This window comes from Bos indicus, chromosome 26, assembly GCF_029378745.1.
Source record: "Bos indicus isolate NIAB-ARS_2022 breed Sahiwal x Tharparkar chromosome 26, NIAB-ARS_B.indTharparkar_mat_pri_1.0, whole genome shotgun sequence".
In the NCBI taxonomy this organism is placed as follows: Eukaryota; Metazoa; Chordata; class Mammalia; order Artiodactyla; family Bovidae; genus Bos; species Bos indicus.
This window is the reverse complement of record NC_091785.1, coordinates 42,147,418-42,170,094: the sequence shown is the minus strand read 5'-3', so window position 1 is coordinate 42,170,094 and position 22,677 is coordinate 42,147,418. Positions and strand designations below refer to the sequence as shown.

General features: G+C 41.0%; 1 protein-coding gene across 1 annotated transcript; it reads right to left on the bottom strand.

The window, feature by feature from the left end:
- Nucleotides 1–1,524: 1,524 nt before the first annotated feature.
- Nucleotides 1,525–21,343, bottom strand: LOC109553152 (ATPase PAAT). The gene is made up of 6 exons (XM_019953108.2): nucleotides 21,017–21,343; nucleotides 20,122–20,325; nucleotides 19,240–19,312; nucleotides 16,057–16,263; nucleotides 7,549–8,003; nucleotides 1,525–3,243 (listed from the first exon to the last, which is right to left on the bottom strand). The coding sequence occupies exons 1-6, from the start codon at nucleotides 21,178–21,180 to the stop codon at nucleotides 3,009–3,011; spliced, it is 1,338 nt and encodes a 445-aa protein (XP_019808667.2). The 5' UTR covers nucleotides 21,181–21,343; the 3' UTR covers nucleotides 1,525–3,008.
- Nucleotides 21,344–22,677: the final 1,334 nt, after the last annotated feature.

Here is a 22,677-nt window from a genome sequence, read left to right as displayed (position 1 = left end):
GAAGGAAAGTTATGACCAACCTAGATAGCATATTCAAAAGCAGAGACATTACTTTGCCAACAAAGGTCCGTCTAGTCAAGGCTATGGTTTTTCCTGTGGTCATGTGTGGATGTGAGAGTTGGACTGTGAAGAAGGCTGAGCGCCGAAGAATTGATGCTTTTGAACTGTGGTGTTGGAGAAGACTCTTGAGAGTCCCTTGGACTGCAAGGAGATCCAACCAGTCCATTCTGAAGGAGATCAGCCCTGGGATTTCTTTAGAGGGAATGATGCTAAAGCTGAAACTCCAGTACTTTGGCCACCTCATGTGAAGAGCTGACTCATTGGAAAAGTCTCTGATGCTGGGAGGGATTGGGGGCAGGAGGAGAAGGGGACGACAGAGGATGAGATGGCTGGATGGCATCATTGACTCAATGGACGTGAGTCTCAGTGAACTCCAGGAGTTGGTGATGGACAGGGAGGCCTGGCATGCTGTGATTCATGGGGTCGCAAAGAGTCGGACACAACTGAGCGACTGATCTGATCTGATCTGATCTGATGGGACCGGATGCCATGATTTTAGTTTTCTGAATGTTGAGCTTTAAGCCAACTTTGTCCCCCTAAGAAGAGCCTTAAGTGTTGTCTCTAGGTTTCACTTGTCCAGCCACTTGCTGAGGAATGGAGAGAGCACCTGAGCTGAGCTTTGGACAGTAGTGTGACTGTGATGAGGGCAGGGAGAGGTGGGGGGTCAGTGTGCAGGACTGGGGCCAACAGCCCAAGGGGGCTTGGGAAGAAGGGACAGGCTGGAACAGCAGGTCACATGGTGGTGGTGGCTGGTGCGCCTGGAAAGCTACGCTGGGGCTGAGTGAGGAAGCCCCGCCAGTGAGCCTCTCGACTCTTCACGACAAGTCATGTGGCAGCAGCATGCAAGTACACTCTCTGTCCTTCCCCTAAACGGCTGAAAATCCAGTGATGACAGAGGTATGGAAACCTTTATATGTCACCATAGGAAAGATGGAGGTGAAACAATCCTCAAAGGGGAGGCAGTGTGGAAATTAAAATACATAACCTGTCTCCTGATCTCATTTTTGATCACCCACACATCCCATGCCGCCACCTCTAACTGCCGTGGCTACCCTGACATGGGTGCATCTGCCAACCCTCATTGTCCAGAATGGACTTACCAGCTGTGCCACCTACAAGTGGAGAAAAGTTACTAGAAAAAATAAGACTTTAATAGAGATTTTGTACATACTGTGGGTCTGCTCCTCCCGTTTGAGCAAATCCAGGCAGTATTTCCTTAGGCAATAATGACTGTAACAAAGCAATTACATATACACATGTGTAGAAATTTATAAATATAAGAAAATCAATACCTATGATCCCTGGTTTGGGAAGATCCCCCTGGAGTAGGAAATGGCACCCCACTCCAGTATTCTTGCCTAGAAAATTCCATGAGCTGAGGGACCTAGTGGGGCTACAGTCCATGGGGCCACAAAGAGTCAGACACAACTGAGCGACTAAACACACACATGAATCTCTAATACATTTAAAATGCAATTTAGGTCTTTATTAACATGAAAAAAATTTAAAAATGGAAGATTAGGAATTAAAGCTCATCTGAATTATATATAATCATAAATATTGTATTTAATTATTTTATAAAACACAGCATATGTGTTCTAGTTATATTAAGCAATTTGTGAATCAAAAAAATAGACCACAATTATCAGAAGCTGTGTAAACTATTAATGAGAGGTTCAACTTTAAGTGAGACGCATTTCTCTTATGCGCTAAAAGAAATGCCATCTAATGGCTACATAGGTTGTTAATAAATTAGGAAAAGACTGGTAAAAGTTATATATTGTACAATCCTACTCCGGGAGATGGTGAAGGACAGGGAAGCCTGGCATGCTACAGTTCATGGGGTCACAAAGAGTCAGACACAACTTAGCGACTGAACAACAACCTCATGTCCCTAACTTCAGAGTGATTTATAAATGAATAAACTTTATATTAGTTCTCACTTCAAAGAAATAAATTCATCAAAATACTAAATGAGTGTAAACCATCCTTTTTGTTTTAGGTGAAAACATTTAATTTCCAGAGTGAATTCATTTATTTTTTAGAGGCAAATATATCACCTAACAACACATATATGATAGGTATAGTTTCTGAAAATTAAGTCTGCCAGAGAGAAGTGTAATCTCCTTGATTTATGTGCCTTAATGCTTCAATGCAGAATCTCAGCATTTCATACATTAAACAGAAATGGGCTCTGGAAAGAAGAGCCTGTATCAGTTCCGAAAAGCAGAGAGTTTCTTCTGCTTCCTGGGTTGACTGAGATAAAACAAGATGACTTCTCTCATTTTACACCAAACACTGAATCTGAAAGTAATAAGCCTAACAAAGAATAGGTCAGTTCTAATTATTACTTTTCCATCCACAGCTACAATGTGACAGAACACAAAATTAACAGCCCCAATGTAAACCAGTTTTACACATGCCAAACATCACATTTAAGTTTTTATCTGAAATAAACAATAAAAAAGGTAACATGGTGATTTGAAATTAAAGGTTGCAAGTCTTAAGTACCCAGTTTTATAAGAATAATTAATTAGAAAAAGAAAAAATATTACTTACTATTCTAAGCACTTTATATACCCCTAAACATAAGGTCTTTGTAAAAATTACAAGAGTACTCCAATCAAACACATATATAGTACAAACTAATGAAATGCTTTAGAAATCCTTAAAAAAATCTGAACATCTGAGCAACCCAGAAGTATATGTGAATTTCTTACAAAAGTGAAAAATATGGGAAACAAGAATAATTTATGGCCCTACCACATTAAATCTTAGTGTACAGTACCAGATATACAGTAACAGTACAGTAAAAAGACACTGAGGTCACTTTATGCAAATAAACAGCGATCCGCAAATGACATTAAATAGTTGCTTTAACTCTTGGCGGTTTGGTTTTATAATAAATATGTAATAAATAGCTGTAGTACTTTGTACATGTTGAGTGCTTATCTTTCTCCATTTGAAAGTCCTTCTCCAGAGTCATAATGTCGTAGAGGCATCCCAGAGGGTGGGGAGTTAGGACGCTGCAGCAAGTCCATTAACAAAGCCATCTTATTATCTATGTGCTCCTGGAGTTTATATATTCGCTGATCAACGTAGTCTGTAAGTTTCTTTTCCATCAGTTCCAAATTTTTAGAAAGAATCTTTTCCAAATAGGAACAAATGGATTGCTCTTCGAGTCTAGAAGTAAATTTAAATATTAATGTAACAATTTTCCTTAATATTTAACAAAAACAACCAAACTGCAGTACAATAAAGTAGCCACAACTTTGAAATTTGTCTCCATAACTATATTCTGTCTCCTTGCAACATATTTCCAACACATACCCAGCAGGGGACCACAACACTGAATGCCCAAAGCCTTCTTATTTCTTTAATTCATTAAACATTTAAGCACAAAGTGAAGTGAGAGTATAAAAAGGAAGATGATGGAACTTCTACCCTCAAAGAATAGATCATTAGATAGAAAGGGTCTTTTTCTATTTTGAGCTCCAAATCTAAAGTCATCTTGTGAATTTTTTTAAGGTCTTCTAAGTACTTCCCTAAGCAATGGTATAACTGAAATACTTGTGCTTTTTTTTTTTTTTTTTTTATCCACACCACCTTACTAAATCACTAGAAGCTTCTATGAACAACTGTGTACAGGCTTTTATGTGGACAGATGTTTTCTTTTCTCTGGAATGAATGCCCAGGGGCATGACTGCTGAGGCACACGGTACCTAAATACGCTTAGTTATTAGAAACTGCCAGAGTATTTTTTAGAGTGGCTGTAGCATTTTACATCTCCATGAGTAATGTATGAGAGATCCTGTTTCTCCACATCCTCATCAGAATTTGGTACTGTCACCATTTTACACTTTTTATTTCAGCCATTTGAATAACTGTGGAGTGGTATCATGTGGTTTTAATGTGCCTTTCCTTAAGAGCCACGAGGTCAATAGCACATCTTTTCATGTGCTTATTTGCTTTTGTATATCCTCTCTGGTAAAATGTCTCTCTCTGTCTTTTGCCCATGTGCTAGCTGGACTTTTTAATTTTGAGTTTTAAGAGCCCTTTCTATATTTTAGATGTAAGTCATTTATTGGACTTGTGATTTGCAAATTTTTTCCCAGTTTGGAATTCGTATCTTATTCCACTTCACAGAGTCCTTTTTTTTTTAATTCTTTTTTATTTATTTTGGTTGTGCTAGGTCTTTGTTGCTGCATGGGCTTTTCTCTCTAGTTGTGCCGAGCTCCTCCCTAGCTGTGGTATGCAGGATTCTCGGTGCAGTGGCTTCTAGGGCACACGGGCTTCAGCAGTTGTGGCTCCCGAGCTCTAGAGCACAGACTCAATAGATGTGGTACACAGGCTCAGTTGCCCCGCGGCATGTGGGATCTTGGCAGATTAGGGATCAAACCCTTGTCTCCTGCACTGGCAGGTGGATTTTTTACCACTGAGCCACTGGGAAGCCCCCAGAGTCTTTCACAGAGCAAAATTTTGCATTTTCATGTGGTTCAATATATTTTCAATTATCCTGCTTTTCGTGTCATATCTAAGAAATCTCGTCTAGGTTCCCAAAGACTGCCTCCTATGGATTATTAGAAAACTTCCATAGCTTCATGTTTTACACGTACGGCTCTGATCCATTTTGAGTGAAGTTTTGTATAAGGTACGAGGTTTGGGTCATAGTTCACTTTTTGCTCTTTGGATATCCATCTGCTCCAGCACCATGAGTCAGAAAGACTCTTTCTTCTTCCTTTACTGAACTGCTGTTGCACCTCTGTCAAAACTCAGTTGAGCTCACCTGTGTGGGTCTGTCTATGAACCCTCTACTGGGCTCCACTGACCCCTGTGTCTGCCCCTCCGCCATCACTGCCCTGTCTTGATACTCTCGCTATAGAAGACTCAACACTGGAAGAGGGACTCCTCCCACTTCATCCTTCTTTCTCATGGTTGTCTTAGCTATTTTTCCTCTTTTGCTTTTCATAGAATTTTTAAAATAATCCTATGTCTACAAAATATTGTGAAATTTTAGTATGTATTGCATTAAATCTTCATATCAATGGGGAGAACTGACAACTTTACTGTTAAAAACTGAATTTGTAATTTAACAGTCTCTGAGAAAGAAATATCCAGGCCCAGCTGGTTGCACTGAGGACTCCTATCAATACCAAACACCTTAAGAAGAGATAATGCCAGTTGTACACAAGCTCTTTTAAGATGTGGAACTCATATTATGAGGCCAGTATTATCCTCACAGGAAAAACCAAAGACAGGACAAGAAAATTTAGACCAGTACCTCTAATAAATTAGATGCAAGAATACTCAACAAAATATTAGCAAATCAGATCCAACATTGTATAAAAATTACAGCCCACAACTAAGTGGGATTTACTCTAGGTATGCAAGGTGGGTTTAAGTTTTGAAATTAACGTAATTCACCATAAGAACAGACTACAGAAGAAAATTCATGATCATATAAATGGCCATAGGAAAAATATTTGACAGAAACCTATTCATGATGAAAGAAATTCTCTGATAATTAGGAAGTAAGGAAGTCTAAAGTATTAAAGTAATTTAATACTTTTAAAGTATTAGGTTGGTGCACAAGTAATTGCAGTTTTGCATTGTTGAAACCTGCTGTTTGATAATGGAATACATTCTTATTCCACTTCAAAATGGAAAATAAAGCAGTAGAGACAACTCCCAACGTCAACAACACAGCTGGTCTAGGAACTCCTGAGGAATATATGGTGCAGTGGGGATTCAAGAAGTTTTGCAAAGGAAACAAGAGCCTTGAAGATGAAGAGCACAGTGGCCGGCCACAGAAGTTGACAATGACCAACTGAGACCAATCACTGAAGCTGATCCTCATACAACTACCCAAGAAAGTTGCCTAAGAACTCAACGTCAACAATTCTATGATCATTTGACATTTGAAGCAAATTGGAAAGGTGAGAAAGCTGGATAAGTGCTTGCCTTGTGAGCTGACCAAAAACAAAAAAAAATGGTTTGAAGTATCATCTTCTCTTACTATATGTAATGATAACAAACCATTTCTCGATTGGATTGTGACATGATGAAAAGTGGATTTTATAAGACAACCAGTGATGACCAACTCAGTGGCTGGACTGAGAAGAAGCTCCAAATCACTTCCCAATGCCAAACTTGCACCAAAAAAGGTCTTCGTCACTCCTGGTGGTCTGCTGCCCATCTGATCCACTACAGCTTTCCGAATCCAAGCAAAACCATTACATCTGATTGCTCAGCAAATCGATGAGGTGCACCGAAAACTGCAACCCCTGCAGCCAGTATGGGTCACCAGAAAGGGCCCAATTCTCCTCCTCGACAACACCTGAGTGCACATCACACAACTGATGCCTCAAAAGCTGAACAAACTGGGCTACAAAGTTTTGCCTATCTGCCATATTCACTTGACCTCTTGCCAACCGACTACCACTTCAAGCATCTCAATGGCTTTTTGCAGGGAAAATGCTTCCACAACCAGCAAGAGGCAGAAAATGCTTTCCAAGAGTTTGTTGGATCCAGAGGCACAGATTTTTACACTACAGGAATAAACAAACTTATTTCTAGTTGGTAAAAATATGTTGATTGTAGTGGTTCCTACTCTGACTAATAAAGATGTATTTGAGCTTAGTTATAATGATTTAAAATTCACGGTCCAAAAACCACAATTAAGTTTGCACCAACCTAATATTAAAGTAATTTAAAGACTACTGTTATCTTTCCTTGTCCTTCTCAAGTAAGAACCACTTTTTTGTTTCAATAACTTATTAAACTCCTCAAACTGAATGCTATTGGAACATTAAAAAAAAATTCAACCAACAGAACTACCTCATTTTATACGTAATAAAAGTATAATTCCAAAGATTGAAATAGTTAACTCAAATAGTTAAGCCAGGACTATGATTAGAGTCCTGAATTCCAGTGCAATATTTGGACACAATCCATTTATATAAAGGATGGGGAACATACTAAATAGCTGCCACTTAGTCAGAGCAGGACTGGAAAAAATTGGAATTATGAAACCAGAGGATAAGAGGCTGTATACTATAAATAATTAGCTGGAAACTGTTTGGATGACTCCAAAATTAGCCTGGTCACACATGATCTACAAGGAAAATCCACTGCAATGGCTCACTTCATACAATCAGGCAAACAGTGTGCACATCATGGCTACCACAGCTCCTCTCCCTTCATACAGGTAACTCTCTACTCCGACCCTTGTCTGCTGCTTATACTCCTCCCACCAAAGGCCTGAGAAGTGCCCGGCACCTCCAATTTACACACTTCTTTCAAAGCAACACATTCTACTCTGCAGAATATTTCTTTCTTCTACGTGTGTCAGTGGTGAAATGTCAAAGCTCCCACAGTTCTCTCCGCAAACAAGTTCAGGCAGAAGCTACTGAAACAAACCTCTTTCCCCCACCTGCCTCCGCACCCTCCCCCACACCCCATCTCGACCACACGGGTCTAAACACTTACGTGACACCCCCGGCGCCTCCGCCAGGCTTGGTGATGCTGTCCTGCCACTTGGTGCCGGGTCCCACCCGGAGATGGCTCACCTGGCCACACAAATTCTGCAGAAAAGGCAGCAACTCGGAGTTAGGTATGTGTGAGCTGTCACCTGCTTTCTTTGATAAGAAAGAAGATACTGCATTCTTCAGATCATTCTCAAGAATAGAACGGCTTTGTGGCCCAATTTTACACTCTTGGAGGCTGCTCATACTTCCTCCACCAGCTGGCTGCAGACTCTTCTCAGTGGTAGCCTCCGAGTCGTCAGTCACGTTTCCAGATGTCAATCCAGTTCTGAAAGGAAAAGGTGTGCAGGATGACTTGTCGAAGGCTCCCGGAGTAGACGAGGACGGCAGCCCCATCACGTGCTTGTGTCCCGTGTTTCCCAGGATCGACTGGAGCTGCTCTCCGATGGCAACACAATTCTAAGGAAGGCAGATGAGGAAAGAGCAGGAACATTAATGATAGTGACAGCTAACTCTGGAGTGACCTCGAGTCAGGCAAGGTGCCTTCTTCCATCTGAGCCTCAGAACGTTCACGTGGAGCAGGCCACAGCCACTGTCCCAGTATTGAGTTGAGGAGAAAAGACTAAAGCTAACTCGGCCAAGGTAACACGGTCATTGGTGGCAGAACTAGGACTGGAACCCCGGACACCCAGCTCCAGAGTCAAGACTTCTAGTCATTTCAGTGTAGTTTTGCTAAGGAAAATCTTCAAGTAAATACAAGCATACTTAGTAAAATTGCACAGGCATATTTAATGTTTCTACTACAAAGCCCTCCTTAATCTATGGTATTTTCTAATGAGTCACAATAATTGATAATTTTCCTAGAATTAAAAATCATCTGCGTACTGTCACAAATGTAGGCCACCCTAAAGAAATACAGTTTGTTTTCACTGGAAGATAGACTAGATAGTTACTTGCTTAAAGTTTGATGTTCTACTTATATACTTAAAAGTCTGCATTTTTTTTTTTAACATTTTCAGTGATCAAAATGAGGTAGCTACCTTTTGGCCATGTCTGCTGTAATAATTTATAGGGTAATGATTACATTTTGTGGCCTCAACTCAACCAGCTAGGCTATATTTGTTCCTGAGAAGACCGGCTCACATCTGATAGGAGGTTACACGGTCTCCTACAGGGAGGCATACTCTTGCTATGTTCTTCAATTTTTCCACAAGAGAAAAGCAAAACTACCTCTAGCCTAGCTAACTGTTACATTTTATGGTGCCATCCTAAATTCTAAACCCAGATCTCTACTAGAGATACTTATCAGGGAATATCATCTCACAGTGATATTATTGTTCAATACCTTGTATGAGAGACTAAGAAAAGTATTATTCAAGCTTAGGTGAAGACACTCAGTCCATATATTTTCTGGATATTTGAAAAATGATTCTTGGATTAAGTGAGCCTCAAACTTACTCATTCAACAAATATTTTCCAGAAATCTACTCTGTGTTAGGTACTGTTTCAGGCCCTGGAAATAAGCCAGTGAATAAAAAAAGAAAATCACTGATGTGTGGACAGTACAATCTAGGCAGCAGGGAGAGATAGACAACAAAGAAAGAAAGAAATCCTGTGGATGCAGACGGTGATACTTTAGGGAAAATACAACAGGACATACGAATAATGAGAGCCAGGGAAGTTGGTATGTGGGAGCAATAGGGCCCCAAGGAACTTCTACTGAACTGCCCAGTGGAGAAACTCCCTTTATAACAAAATTTTATCTTCTTCTATTGAATGCAAGTTTTAAGTAAATATTAAATTATTCCTAAAGAATGATTATATACAATCATACTTATAAAATTTAAAAATTAGACCACTCTCCTTTGGTGAAAAGAAGCTTTACTCAATCACAAAGGCAAAATTCGATTATTTTTGGTGGTAGCATAATTTTGATACTACAAGAAAACTTTATGATAAAAAATTGAAAATTCTACAAAATTGCAATTACATAAACAGTGGACTTAATGTCAAAACTGTAAATGACAATTTGCCAGAAATTTTAATTAGAAAAATGTAAATGCAATTAAGGCATCTGCTATATGAATTTTTCTTTTCTGATATAATATTATTTCAAGAAATTCACTGATCATAAAAATTAGTCATATTCTTCTAGAGAAAAGCTCTTAAGGTGACTTTTTACTTTGTATTAAATGGTGAGAAATTCACAGGTTAGTCTATACAACAGTGCAGTAAATGAACTAACTTTAGATGCTGGTGGCTATTCTACTTCTTTTGTTTGCCTTTATTCAATTCTTAATTTTCTTGAGCTGTCGTATGTTGCCTTGCAAGGGACATCAAACCTTTTTTAAAGTAGGCAGAAAAATATGTATAAAATGATTCATATGAACTGATTGTTTAGGGCACATGTCATATGCTATTAACATGTGCGAAAAAACATACAGCAGGCTAAAAATCATGAAAGCATTTATGTAGAATTGTGTCCATATACTTATACATGTATATTTTATTTAATATATGTATACATATACTCCAAGATTTCTGAAAAATTTTTTATGAACATCTTGTAGGATTTCTGATCATCTTTAGTTTTTTTAATTATAAAGAATGTGCGTGTATAAGTATCACTTTGAAAAAGCAAGAAAAAATATCTTATTTTTTTAAAGATGTAAAAGGTAAACAATAAAAATCTTGAATAACTGAATATGTTTTCTTTGAGAAAATATATTTTCTCACAGCTTTCACTCAGATAACTTTAAATGACAATCATATACCAGGAATTTAGAGACAGAATTCCCACTCAATTATTCTAAACTGCTTAAGCAAAAACAATCAGCACATCTGAACTTCAAAACAAAAAAATAAGAAATCACTTTAATAAAATTTTTCACAAGGCACAGGCAAAACAGGGAGAGGCCGGTAAGCTGCTCTCAGATCCTTCCTTTCCCCTTCTGGACAAGCCCTGCCCCAATTAACACATGAAGGTTCTAAAGAGTATGTGTCTTCACACCCCTTCCACAGGAGGAGGGGTTCTGATTATGAAACATTCTTACTTTATACTCAACAGATAGTTACAGAGCTCATGAGACACTTTACATCTTATCACCCAACCTGGTGGCTCAGATAGTAAAGAATCTGCCTGCAATGTGGGAGACCTGTGTTCTATCCCTCGGTGGGAAAGATCCCCTGGAGGAGGAAATGGAAACTCACTTCAGCATTCCTGCCTGGAGAATCCCATAGACAGAGGAGCCTGGAGGGCTATAGTCCTCGAGATCGCAAAGAGGTGGACATGACTGAGTAACTAAACACTTTCACCTTATCATTATTCAAATCGACTCCCTGAAGATCTCTGAGGAGTACTTGTTGATAATCTGAAGGGCATATATATTATGTACTTACCTGGAGCCATAAACAAGACAGCCAGGTCCTATTTGCACGAAGTTTATATATGAGTGAGATAAACAGAACAATACATGAAAACAAAAATAGTCAAGAAAGCTCTGATGAAAATATGATAGAGATTTGGAGGAAGAGGCTAATTATTTTAAACAGGGTGGTTAGGGACAGTATCGCTCAAGATGGAACATTTAAGATGAGGCTGAAAGAACAAGAAAAGGGCAGACTTGCTAAGATCGAGAAGAGGGGATTCTGGCCAAAGAGAACAGTTAAGAGTGCAGAGGTCCTGAGGTGGGAGCACAGGTGGATATCTGGGGAACACACACCTCAGAATGTCCAGAGACGAGCATCTGAGGAGATGTGACAGGAGATGGTGTTGAGGAGGGAACGACGGCCCAGATCTGAGATGAGAGGGTGAGGAATCTGGATTAACTCTGGGGTGAGGGGAAGCAGTTCGGGGACATTACACAGGGGAAGTCGAGTCTGATGGACCCTCTGAGATCATCCTGGTTGCTCTGTGGAGAGGGAGCACTGGAGCAGGAGCATCTGTTAGGAACCTCCTGAGCTGTGCAGGTGAGATCACTGTACCAGAGAACGAAGAGGACGGACTCTGTTCTTTTGGAAGCTCTCCATTCTGAGGTTTCCAAGATCATCACCAGCTCTCCTGTTCTCCTAAGTCTGCCCGTCCCTCCAATGAAACAAAGAAAGAAAGTCGCTCAGTCGTGTCCGACTCTTTGCGACCCCATTGACTGTAGCCTATCAGGCTCTTCTATCCATGAGATTTTCCAGGCAAGAATACTGTAGTGGGTTGCCATTTCCTTCTCCAAGGGATCTCCCCGACCCAGGGATTGAACCCGGTCTCCTGTATTGTAGGCAGACGCTTTACCATCTGAGCCACCAGGGAAGTCCCTCCAGTGATACTCCTATTAAATTAATATTGGCAAATCTCACAGAAGTTATCTGATTTTTTAATTTGTTCTTGTTTTAAAGTTTCACACCTAAAATTCAATACTTCCAAATTAAACTCCTTTTTCCCCAAGTCACTCCCTCTGTTGTGTTCCATGTGTATTATTAGTATCAGCATCTTCAAAACTTTAGTTTCTCACTGGATTGTTTTTCTCCCACAAAATTCATACTAAGTTATGGTCAAGTCCCACCAGGACCACTGTTGTAGCATCTCACAGCCCAGCACCAGGTTCCTCCTTCAAGTTTAGGCCCTCTTTAACCTTCATCTGGATGAGAAATAACAGATGTTTTCCATCTTGCAGCCTCACTTCCTGCTGACCCATCTTTACATGTAATCAGTTCAGTTCAGTCACTCAGTCATGTCTGACTCTTTGTGACCCCATGGAGCAAGCACGCCAGGCCTCCCTGGACATCACCAACTCCCGGAGTTTACCCAAACTCATGTCCATTGACTTGGTGATGCCATCCAACCATCTCCTCCTCTGCTGTCCCCTTCTCCTTCTGCCTTCAATCTTTCAAATGAGTCAGCTCTTCGTATCAGGTGGCCAACTATTGGAGTTTCAGCTTCACCTCAGTCCCTTCAATGGACACTCAGGACTGATCTCCTTTAGGATGGACTGGTGGATCTCCTTGCAGTCCAAGGGACTCTCAAGAGTCTTCTCCAACACCACAGTTTAAAAGCATCAGTTCTTCGGTGCTCAGGTTTCTTTATAGTCCAACTCTCACATCCATACATGACTACTGGAAAAACCATAGCCTTGACTAGACTGACCTTTGTTGGCAAAGTAATGTCGCTGCTTCTTAATATGCTAAGCTGGTCATAACTTAGGAGTAAGCGTCTTTTAATTTCATGGCTGCAGTCACCATCTGCAGTGATTTTGGAGCCCCCAAAAATAAAGTCATCCACTGTTTCCATTGTTTCCCCATCTATTTCCCATGAAGTGATGGGACCAGATGCCATGATCTTCGTTTTCTGAATGTTGAGCTTTTAAGCCAACTTTTTCACTCTCCTCTTTCACTTTCATATAGGCTCTTTAGTTCTTCTTCACTTTCTGCCATAAGAGTGGTGTCATCTGCATATCTGAGCTTATTGATATTTTTCCCAGCAATCTTGATTCCAGCTTGTGCTTCTTCCAGTCCAGCGTTTCTCATGATGTACTCTGCATAGAAGTTAAATAAGCAGGGTGACAATATACAGCTTGGATGTACTCCTTTTCCTATTTGGAACCAGTCTGTTGTTCCATGTCCAGTTCTAACTGTTGCTTCCTAACCTGCATACAAATTTCTCAAGAGGCAGGTCAGGTGGTCTGGTATTCCCATCTCTTTCAGAATTTTCCAGTTTGTTGTGATCCACACAGTCAAAAGCTTTGGCATAGTCAATAAAGCAGAAATGGATGTTTTTCTGGAACTCTCTTGCTTTTTCCTTGATCAAGCGGATGTTGGCAATTTGATCTCTGGTTCCTCTCCCTTTTCTAAAACCAGCTTGAACATCTGGAAGTTCACAGTTCATGTATTGCTGAAGCCTGGCTTGGAGAATTTTGAGCATTACTTTACTAGCGTGTGAGACGAGTGCAATTGTGCGGTACTTTGAGCATTCTTTGGCATTGCCTTTCTTTGGGATTGGAATGAAAACTGACCTTTTCCAGTCCTGTGGGCACTGCTGAGTTTTCCAAATTTGTTGGCATATTGAGTGCAGCACTTTCACAGGATCATCTTTTAGGATTTGAAATAGCTCAGCTGGAAGTCCATCACCTCCACTAGCTTTGTTCATAGCAATGCTTCCTAAGGCCCACCTGACTTCATATTCTAGGATGTCTGGCTCTAGGTGAGTGATCACACCATCGTGATTATCTGGGTCATGAAGATCTTTTTTGTACAGTTCTTCAGTGTATTCTAGCTACCCCTTCTTAATACCTTCTGCTTCTGTTAGGTCCACACCATTTCTGTCCTTTATTGAGCCCATCTTTGCATGAAATATTCCCTTGGTATCTCTAATTTTCTTGAAGAAATCTCTAGCCTTTCCCCTTCTATTGTTTTCTTCTATTTCTTTGCACTGATCACTGAGGAAGGCTTTCTTATCTCTCCTTGCTATTCTTTGGAACTCTGCATTCAAATGGGTATATCTTTCCTTTTCTCCTTTGCTTTTCACTTCTCTTCTTTTCACAGTTATTTGTAAGGCCTCCTCAGATAGTCATTTTGCTTTTTTGCATTTTTTTTCTCGGGGATGGTCTTGCTCCCTGTCTCCTATACAATGTCACAAACCTCCGTCCATAGTTCATCAGGCACTCTGACTATCAGATCTAGTCCCTTAAATGTATTTCCCACTTCCACTGTATAATCATAAGGGATTTGATTTAGTTCATACCTGAATGGTTAGTGGTTTTCCCCACTTTCTTCAATTTAAGTCTGAATTTGGCAATAAGGAGCTCATGATCTGAGTTACAGTCAGCTCCCGCTCTTGGTTTTGCTGACTATAAAGAGCTTCTCCATCTTTGGCTGCAAAGAATATAATCAATCTGATTTCAGTGTTGGCCATCTGGTGATGTCCATGTGTATAGCCTTCTCTTGTGCTGTTGGAAGAGGGTGTTTGCTATGACCAGTGCCTTCTCTTGGCAAAACTCAATTAGCCTTTGCCCTGTTTCATCCTGTACTCCAAGGCCAAATGTGCCTGTTACTCCAGGTGTTTCTTGACTTCCTACCTTTGCATTCTAGTCCCCTATAAGGAAAAGGACATCTTTTTTGGGTGATAGTTCCAAAGGACTTGTAGGTCTTCATAGAACCATTCAGCTTCTTCAGCGTTACTGTTCGGGGCATAAACTTGGATTACCGTGATACTGAATGATTTGCCTTGGAAATGAACAAAGGTCATTCTTTCGTTTGTGAGATTGCATCCAAATAGTGCCTTTTGGACTCTTTTGTTGACCATGATGGCTACTCCATTTCTTCTAAGGGATTCTTGCCCACTGTAGTAGATATAATGGTCATCTGAGTTAAATTTATCTATTCGAGTCCATCTTAGTTCTCTGATTCCTAAAATGTCGACGTTCACTCTTGCCATCTCCTGTTTGACCACTTTCTAATTTGCCTTGATTCATGGACCTAACATTCCAGGTTCCTATGCAATATTGCTCTTTACAGAATCAGACCCTGCTTCTATCACCAGTCACATCCACAAGTGGGCGTAGTTTTTGCTTTGGCTCTGCTTCTTCATTCTTTCTGGAGTTATTTCTCCACTGATATCCAGTAGTATATGTTCATTTTTCAGTATTCTATCTTTTTGCCTTTCCATACTATTCATGGGTTTCTCAAGGCAAGAATACTGAAGTGGTTTGCCATTCTCTTCTCCAGTGGACCACATTTTGTCATGCAAAGCTAAAAGACACCCACAAACTTTATAACAGCATTCAAAATCCTCTATGATCCAGCCCCAGTCCACCTGAAGCTTCTCCTATCATATCTTCATTCCAGAGAAATGAACTTCTATTCCATTCCTAGCTACATCCTACTTCTTCCAGCACTGAAGATTTAATCTGAACTATTCTCTCTTAAGTTGCATCTCTCCAAATTCACTTGCTTAATCCCACCCTTTCTCTTTAAAGGCCCAGATAAAATGCCACTTTCTTTAATAACCCTTTCCTAGTCTTTCTCACAGAGAAGGCAATGGCACCCCACTCCAGTGTTCTTGCCTGGAGCATCCCAAGAACGGGGGAGCCTGGTGGGCTGCTGTCTACGGGGTCACACAGAGTCAGACACAATTGAAGCGACTTAGCAGCAGCAGCCATCAGTGTTTCTCAACATTCCCCACTTACATGCCCTGAGTTCTCTGTTAAGTCTATAGAAATCCTTACAGACGGGCTGTAGACTAATTCACCTTAGAACTTTTTTAAGTAATCGAAACAGTGCATTATTTATGAAAAAGGGGCTAAGTAAATGCTTGCTGAATGAATGAGCTAGAGAATTCACAGAAAATTGTGAAGTCTGAAAAACCATTTTTTTTGCAAGCTGCAATTTTTACATAAGTCAGTAAAGATAACAGGGAAATCAATAATAAAAGCTAAAAGGAAAAAATTTATGTCACCACATGTTGTAATAAAGTGCTATCATTTAAAGAATTGTAATGGTTTCTGGAAAGAAACCCATTCCTACTCACCTGCTGCTGGAATCTCACCATATTCATCAACTGCTGAGCTCCAGGTGATAACTTTGACCCCATGGACTCCATGATGGTTTGGACCCTCTCCAGGTCTATCCTTGATCCTAGAGTGGGAGAGCCTGCTGAAGAATGTGCCGAGACTTGCCTTACGTGTACCACAACTTTACTGATGAACACACAGTTCTTTTCACCAAAGGAGAGCAGCTATTATAACACAAAAGACCAGGAAAATTAATAATGGTAATAAAAACAACCATTGTTTAAGGTCATTTCTTGTCAATACTGAAGTATCACTGAAGCATTCAAAAGTCTAAAAATTAACCTCAAGTACATTTTAAAGTTTCTTTAGTCATAGAAAAAAGCTATAAAGAACTACATCAACTTTAAAAAGTCTTTTTGTAATTAAAAAAATTAAGTGTAAATAATGTTTTACTTAATAGTTTTAAAAAAAAAAGAATTAAAGATAAACTATTCCAATCTGAGTCCTTAACATACTGAAATTTGTCATAATATTATGTGATATTAAATAAGACTCACTAGAAGCCCATGCAAAGTGTTGGCTGATAGTTAATACAGTTCAGTATTTTAGAATTTAGAATAAATTCTAAAGGAATTCTAACAGAATGTCCAGATGACTTAAGAGAGCTCAATAGTTTGCACATAGAAAAGATGAGTTCGCAATGATTTTCTAATTTGTCAAGAGAGTAAATAAAGGTCAATCTTTGAGCCTAGTTCTTCTGACTTCTTTCCCAGGAGCTTTTCCAGTGCTTTATGCTGCCTCATTTTGTTCATGCTTCTAAATCAAGATGTTTCCTGTGTGCTGTAGACTGCACAGTAGCAAGTAAAGTAAATTAAAGTCATTCAATCATGTCCACTCTCTGCGACCCCACAGACTGTAGCCTACCAGGATTCTCCATCCATGGGATTTTCCAGGCAAGAATACTGGAGTGGGTTGCTATTTCCTTCTCCAGGAGATCTTCCTGACCCAGGGACTGAACCCGGGTCTCCTGCATTGTGGGCAGATGCTTTACTGTCTAAGCCACCAGGGAAGTTCAAAGTGGAATGCAAACAGGATTTAGAATCAGACAGACCTGAACTCAGTGAGGGCTGTGTCTGGGTGACCCTGGGCAGATGCCAAACTTGAGTCAGGGGTAAAATCAGTTCACACATAGTTGTTATAAGGATTGTGTGTTACAATGTCCAGTGTATATCACTGAGTGAGTGCTCAAAGATACACATCAGTAACTATCATTTAACTTTCGTATACTATTAAAGGTACTACTGGCCCAGAAAAGGCCTTCATACAAACCCAAAGATTTTCCTAAATGAAACTCTCTGCACTCCGAGGTACTTCCACAGCACAGTTACAAATCCCTTTCACCCTCAGAGACAACAAACCCATACATCACACAAAGACACAGGTGAATACAGGTCCATGATCTAAAAAGTGTTGCACCAAAGATGCGACTGTCATCAGCAAGTGAGTAAATACCTTATGAAATGTATACACCCACATTTCAACTTCCATGTTATTCCTGTTCTGTTTTTTAATCCCCAAACCTTTCTCAGGAGTGAATGTAGTGCCTATTTTCCACACTGAATCAACCTATTATCTGTCTTGCCCACTATAATATTAGTAATGTGATGGCTTCATTCCAATTCATTTCATAACTGTTAATTCCTAAATGTCAAGTACCATAGCTGTCATTAATAGGCATTCCAATATGTGTGGATGAATGAATCCCTTAAACAATTTTAGAAGCTATTAGTATATACACCTAAACAACATCTTTGCTCTTCTGTAATAATTAGCACTTCATGGGATAATAAGTAATAATAATCACTTCATGGGAAATAGAGGGGGAAACAGTGGAAACAGTGTCAGACTTTATTTTTTGGGGCTCCAAAATCACTGCAGATGGTGACTGCAGCCATGAAATTAAAAGACGCTTACTCCTTGGAAGGAAAGTTATGACCAACCTAGACAGCATATTCAAAAGCAGAGACATTACTTTGCCAACAAAGCCGTCTAGTCAAGGCTATGGTTTTTCCAGTGGTCATGTATGGATGTGAGAGTTGGACTGTGAAGAAAGCTGAGCCCCGAAGAATTGATGCTTTTGAACTGTGGTGTTGGAGAAGATTCTCGAGAGTCCCTTGGACTGCAAGGAGATCCAACCAGTCCATTCTAAAGGAGCTCAGTCCTGGGTGTTCTTTGGAAGGAATGATACTGAAACTCCAGTACTTTGGCCACTTCACGCAAAGAGTTGAATCATTGGAAAAGACTCTGATGCTGGAAGGGATTGGGGGCAGGAGGAAAAGGGGATGACAGAGGATGAGATGGCTGGATGGCATCACTGACTCGATGGACATGAGTCTGAGTGAACTCCGGGAGTTGGTGATGGACAGGGAGGCTGGGCGTGCTGCAATTCATGGGGTTGCAAAGAGTCGGACATGACTGAGCAACTGAACTGAACTGAATAATCAACATAGAATTTTAGAGATAAAAATAATCAATTCAATAATTTATTTTCTTCAGTTCCCTAATATTACCCATAAAGTAGGTCCAAACAAAAATGAAGAAACTGGCTCAAGATTACTCTGCTAGTCAGCAGAAGAGCCTACTTAATAGCCAGGGCTTATGGTTTTCAGCTCTATACCCTTTCCCTACACCCGATGACATCAGTAAACTTCACTTTAACAATATTGTTTATGCTGAAGACAACAGTCCAATTCTCTTCACCTTTGTGTTACCCTTGTCTGAAAGTTCTCTAATTATATTTTATCTTTCTAAATATTTGGGGGCCAAAACTGCATGTGCTTTTTTTTGACACCTAAGTTTCATAAAAAGGTAACAAATCTTTTAAACTTACATATTCAAGTAAATAAACTATAACTTAGTTAAAAATTTTCTTTTTTTAATCACAGTTTTTGAAGGCTTAAAAGTAAAATACCACTGTATTATCAACAGTACATGTCATGACATAGCAATGTAATAAATGTTCAAATTTTAAAAGACAAATGCATATTAGAAAATAATTTTTTTTTACAGTTTACTAATATTTCTGAACTAGAACTAGAGACCAAGTTGAATTATTTTACCAAATCAACAGAAAGTAAGTGTATATATAGTAGAAAAACAACTATAGTTTTCAAATTAGTTAAAATTTAGGAATGACTTACCTTTATTTTACAAGCATGTGTGGGAGACTCCAATTTTAGATATTTTTTGTAGAAAGTAATCTTTTCATGTTCACTAAAAATAAAAAAAATTATAAAAAATTTCATACATTATCATTTATAAGAGTTACATTTAAAAATAAAGGTTTCCAGGACAATATTTAAATCCTGAAGTTCAGTTTTCCTGGTGAGACATAAACAGTTTGAATTTCCTGTGGAGTTGCACTGGATATAAAAACACTAACTGCCAGTTACTAGCTACATGCAAAAATTAAATTATACCCACTGTATAACCATGCACAGGGCACACCATAAAGCTCAAGAATATATCCATTATATACAACATGCACGGTTCACATTTTGATTCATATTAAGCAACGATTAAGACAGAATCTTCCTAAGAAATTGGGGGGAAAAAATCAAAAAGTATAATAATGGGTTAAGTACGCTGGTATGGCAGTCTTAAATTCATGCACTATTTGTAAAGGGTTTCCTACAGGAAAATGTTCAAAGTTCTAGACTGATAAGACAAATTAATTTTTGGAAAACAGAGCCTTGTAAGTTAAATAAAACAAATGTGAAACACTTACCAGAGTTTCATTCTAATAAAACTCTTCCACTAACTAGCTATGATATTTTATTCATTTATTTCAACTTCCCTCTCTTCCATTAGCTCTCCATTTCCACATTTATAAAAACAACTAGGCTGCTCTAGACTGTCTTTAAGATCCCTAAAGGCCTAAACTTCTACGTCTGCTGGTATGTTTTTATCTTCTCTCTCCTAGTATTTAGCACCAATGTCAGAGAATCAACAAATACTGTAAAAGCTCAAGAAAATAAAACACTACTTCAGAAGAACACTTCCACATTCATTAAGTCACAAACCTGTTATCCAGAACATTACAAACATTCTTGCCCCTACTGGTTCCACAGTACTCCTCTCCTAAGTACACTTCCATATTTCTTGCTGAACTTAAAATGCCAATAGAAACGATTTCTTCACCTCCATGAGGGTCACATCTCAAGTAAAGGAAGCAGGGGTTTTCATCTTGGTTGTTCAGGTTCCTTTTCAAAGTCACCTGATCCTGGCTGAAAAGAAAATGAAGAATATACCTATAGTCCTCCGAACATTCTCGTTAATCCACTTACTGGGCCACAGGGTTGACATATTATCCAATTCACTTAGGTCTGCATTTGGAGTCCAAGTGCATTCCAAAACACTGACCAAATGAATGCTCAATAAAGAAATCATGACGAAACGATGCTTTAGACGAGGGTCTCCACTATTTTCCCTTGACTTCTATCTACATTGTATGCGACTTCCTGTTACTGCCTGAATAGTTAAGTGAAATAAATGACAAATGTGTACCATTTTCAAAATCAAGCTTATGAAGATTTTCGACATTTGGATTTTTTAATGCCTGTTTTGGTAGATAGGAGGTTTTTGTTTCAGGATAAGAGGCCGGTTCTGATCCCGACAAGGGGCCTCAGGAGCCGACGAGATGGACTCAAGGGGGATGTGTGTCTCCCGCTCACCTGCCCCCTCGCCCCCAACATTCACACCCGAGTCCCCTCAGCTTTCCCGCGGACGCCCCTCTGTCCTCCCGCCACCCGGGCCCGGCCCTTTCGCCCTCGCCGCCCGCACAGCCCCGTCACCCGCTCGGCTCCCGCATTTCGGGCGCAGACCCTCTCCCCTCAGGGTCCCCGTCTCCCCTCGCGGCTCCCCCTGGAGCGCGGCTGTGTCCCTGAGCACAACCCAGTCCCCGCCGGCCCAGCGCACCCCGAGGCGGGCGGCGCCAGCAGCTCCTCCCAGTCGGCGTCCCGGGCGCCGAGACCAGCCCGGATGAGACGGAGACTCTGGGCTAAGGCTCCGCACTCGGCATCCCAGGAAGAGACCAGGGTCGGGCGCCGGGTCAGTGGCCCGTGTACGGTCTCGGTCTCCATTCGGCCACCTACGGACCAGGCCGGCTCCGGAACCTCTCTTTATAGCTCTTTAATTTTCGCCAGACCAAGGAAGGTTAAGGGCAACTTCCGGCTCGGCCGGCGGCAAACCTGACAGCCACGGCTTCCCTGCGGCGTCTGGAAGAGACCAGCTACCGTAAACACGCATGCGCGTATCGGCCGGTTTAGGCGGCGGGGCTCCCAAGCCGCTGGGGAAAGAGCGGTAGGGAGGCGCATGCGCACTGGCAGCCTCGTCCAAGCCCTGGGATTTGCGCAGGCTCGATGCAGAGCATGCGGGAACGCCGCCGTTATTCGACGTTACCCCTAGAACTGAAGCAGGTGGTGTTGCTCCCCTTTTGCTGGCCTGACCGAGTTGGGTTGGTCCATTGAGGAGAGTCCATCTCGAGTTCGGTGTGGTGTCCGTTCCTCGGTGTGGTGTCCGTTCCTCTCGAGATCTGGAGGAACTATTCTCGACCCTGGGTGTCTCTGGAGTGGACGCCGATAGTTTTTGCTGATGGCAGTTGTGGTGCAGGGGGTTGGGGACTGCGCGAGCGGGCCGTGGAGTCGCCTTGTCACTCCTCACCCGGCTCCCACACGCACTTTCCTCCGAGGGTATCAGGTGGGTGCCCGCAGTTCGGCTTTCGCCGAGGAGGTTTGGACAGTGTACCCCGCAGCTGTGGGGCCGGGGCGAATTTCTAGGGATGGTTTGGGGCCCTGGGACGTCACCGATCCGAACCCCTCTCGTGTCCCCCGGGCCCAGAACCGGGCCCCACCGGGCCGGATGGAAAGTGGAGAAAGACAAGGGCCGGAAGGGGCTTGCCCCACTGGTCTGCACTGCAGGCCCCAGGAGGAGCAATTAGGAAGGCGGCCTTGGGTCCGTTGTGGAGCTGTAGAATCTGAGCTGGACCTGAAGGGCCTTTAAGCTTTTGTCCGGGAAAGTGGTATTGGAACTTTCCAGATGCCCGGGGGATAGCTAAACCTATAATGCCTTTCTGTCAGCCCCACCTTGTGAAAAAAATGGACCGTAGAGGTGACTCAGTGATAAAGAATCCACTTGCCAAGCGAGAGACTCAGGTTCATTCCAGGTCGGGAAGAGCCCCTGGAGAAGGAAATGGCAACCCATTCCTATATTCTTGCCTGGAGAATCCCATGGACAGAGAATCCTGACAGACGATAGTCCATGTGGTCACATAGACTCCGATGAGACTTAGGGTCTAAATAGCAGTAGCAGCATGGTCTTAGAATAAACTTCACAAATCTAATTGTAAAGAATATATCTCGAGACTGTTGAAGCAAAACATTGAAAGCAATGACATTGACACAAGAAGCATGTAACAGAGTTTGGGAGAAGATAATCCTGAAAAATCTAGTATCTCCTACGTCTTTAGTTGTTAGATACTTAAGTTATGGAGCCTTAGAGAATAATATTGTGGCATTTCACCAATTACAGGTGAGCTCTCTTTTCCCACCCCTGCCACAGTTCATTTGTGTGAAGGAATC

What these genes read in the sequence shown, in the direction of transcription:
- LOC109553152 (XM_019953108.2), bottom strand. Translation starts at nt 21,180, where the DNA reads ATGGAGACCGAGACCGTACACGGGCCACTGACCCGGCGCCCGACCCTG. An exon ending in TGGTGAGATTCCAGCAGCAG is followed by an intron (nt 8,004 to 16,056) that starts GTGAGTAGGAAT and finishes TGCCTTCCTTAG; the next exon opens with AATTGTGTTGCCATCGGAGA. An exon ending in GGAGGCGCCGGGGGTGTCAC is followed by an intron (nt 3,244 to 7,548) that starts GTAAGTGTTTAG and finishes ATTTACTTCTAG; the next exon opens with ACTCGAAGAGCAATCCATTT.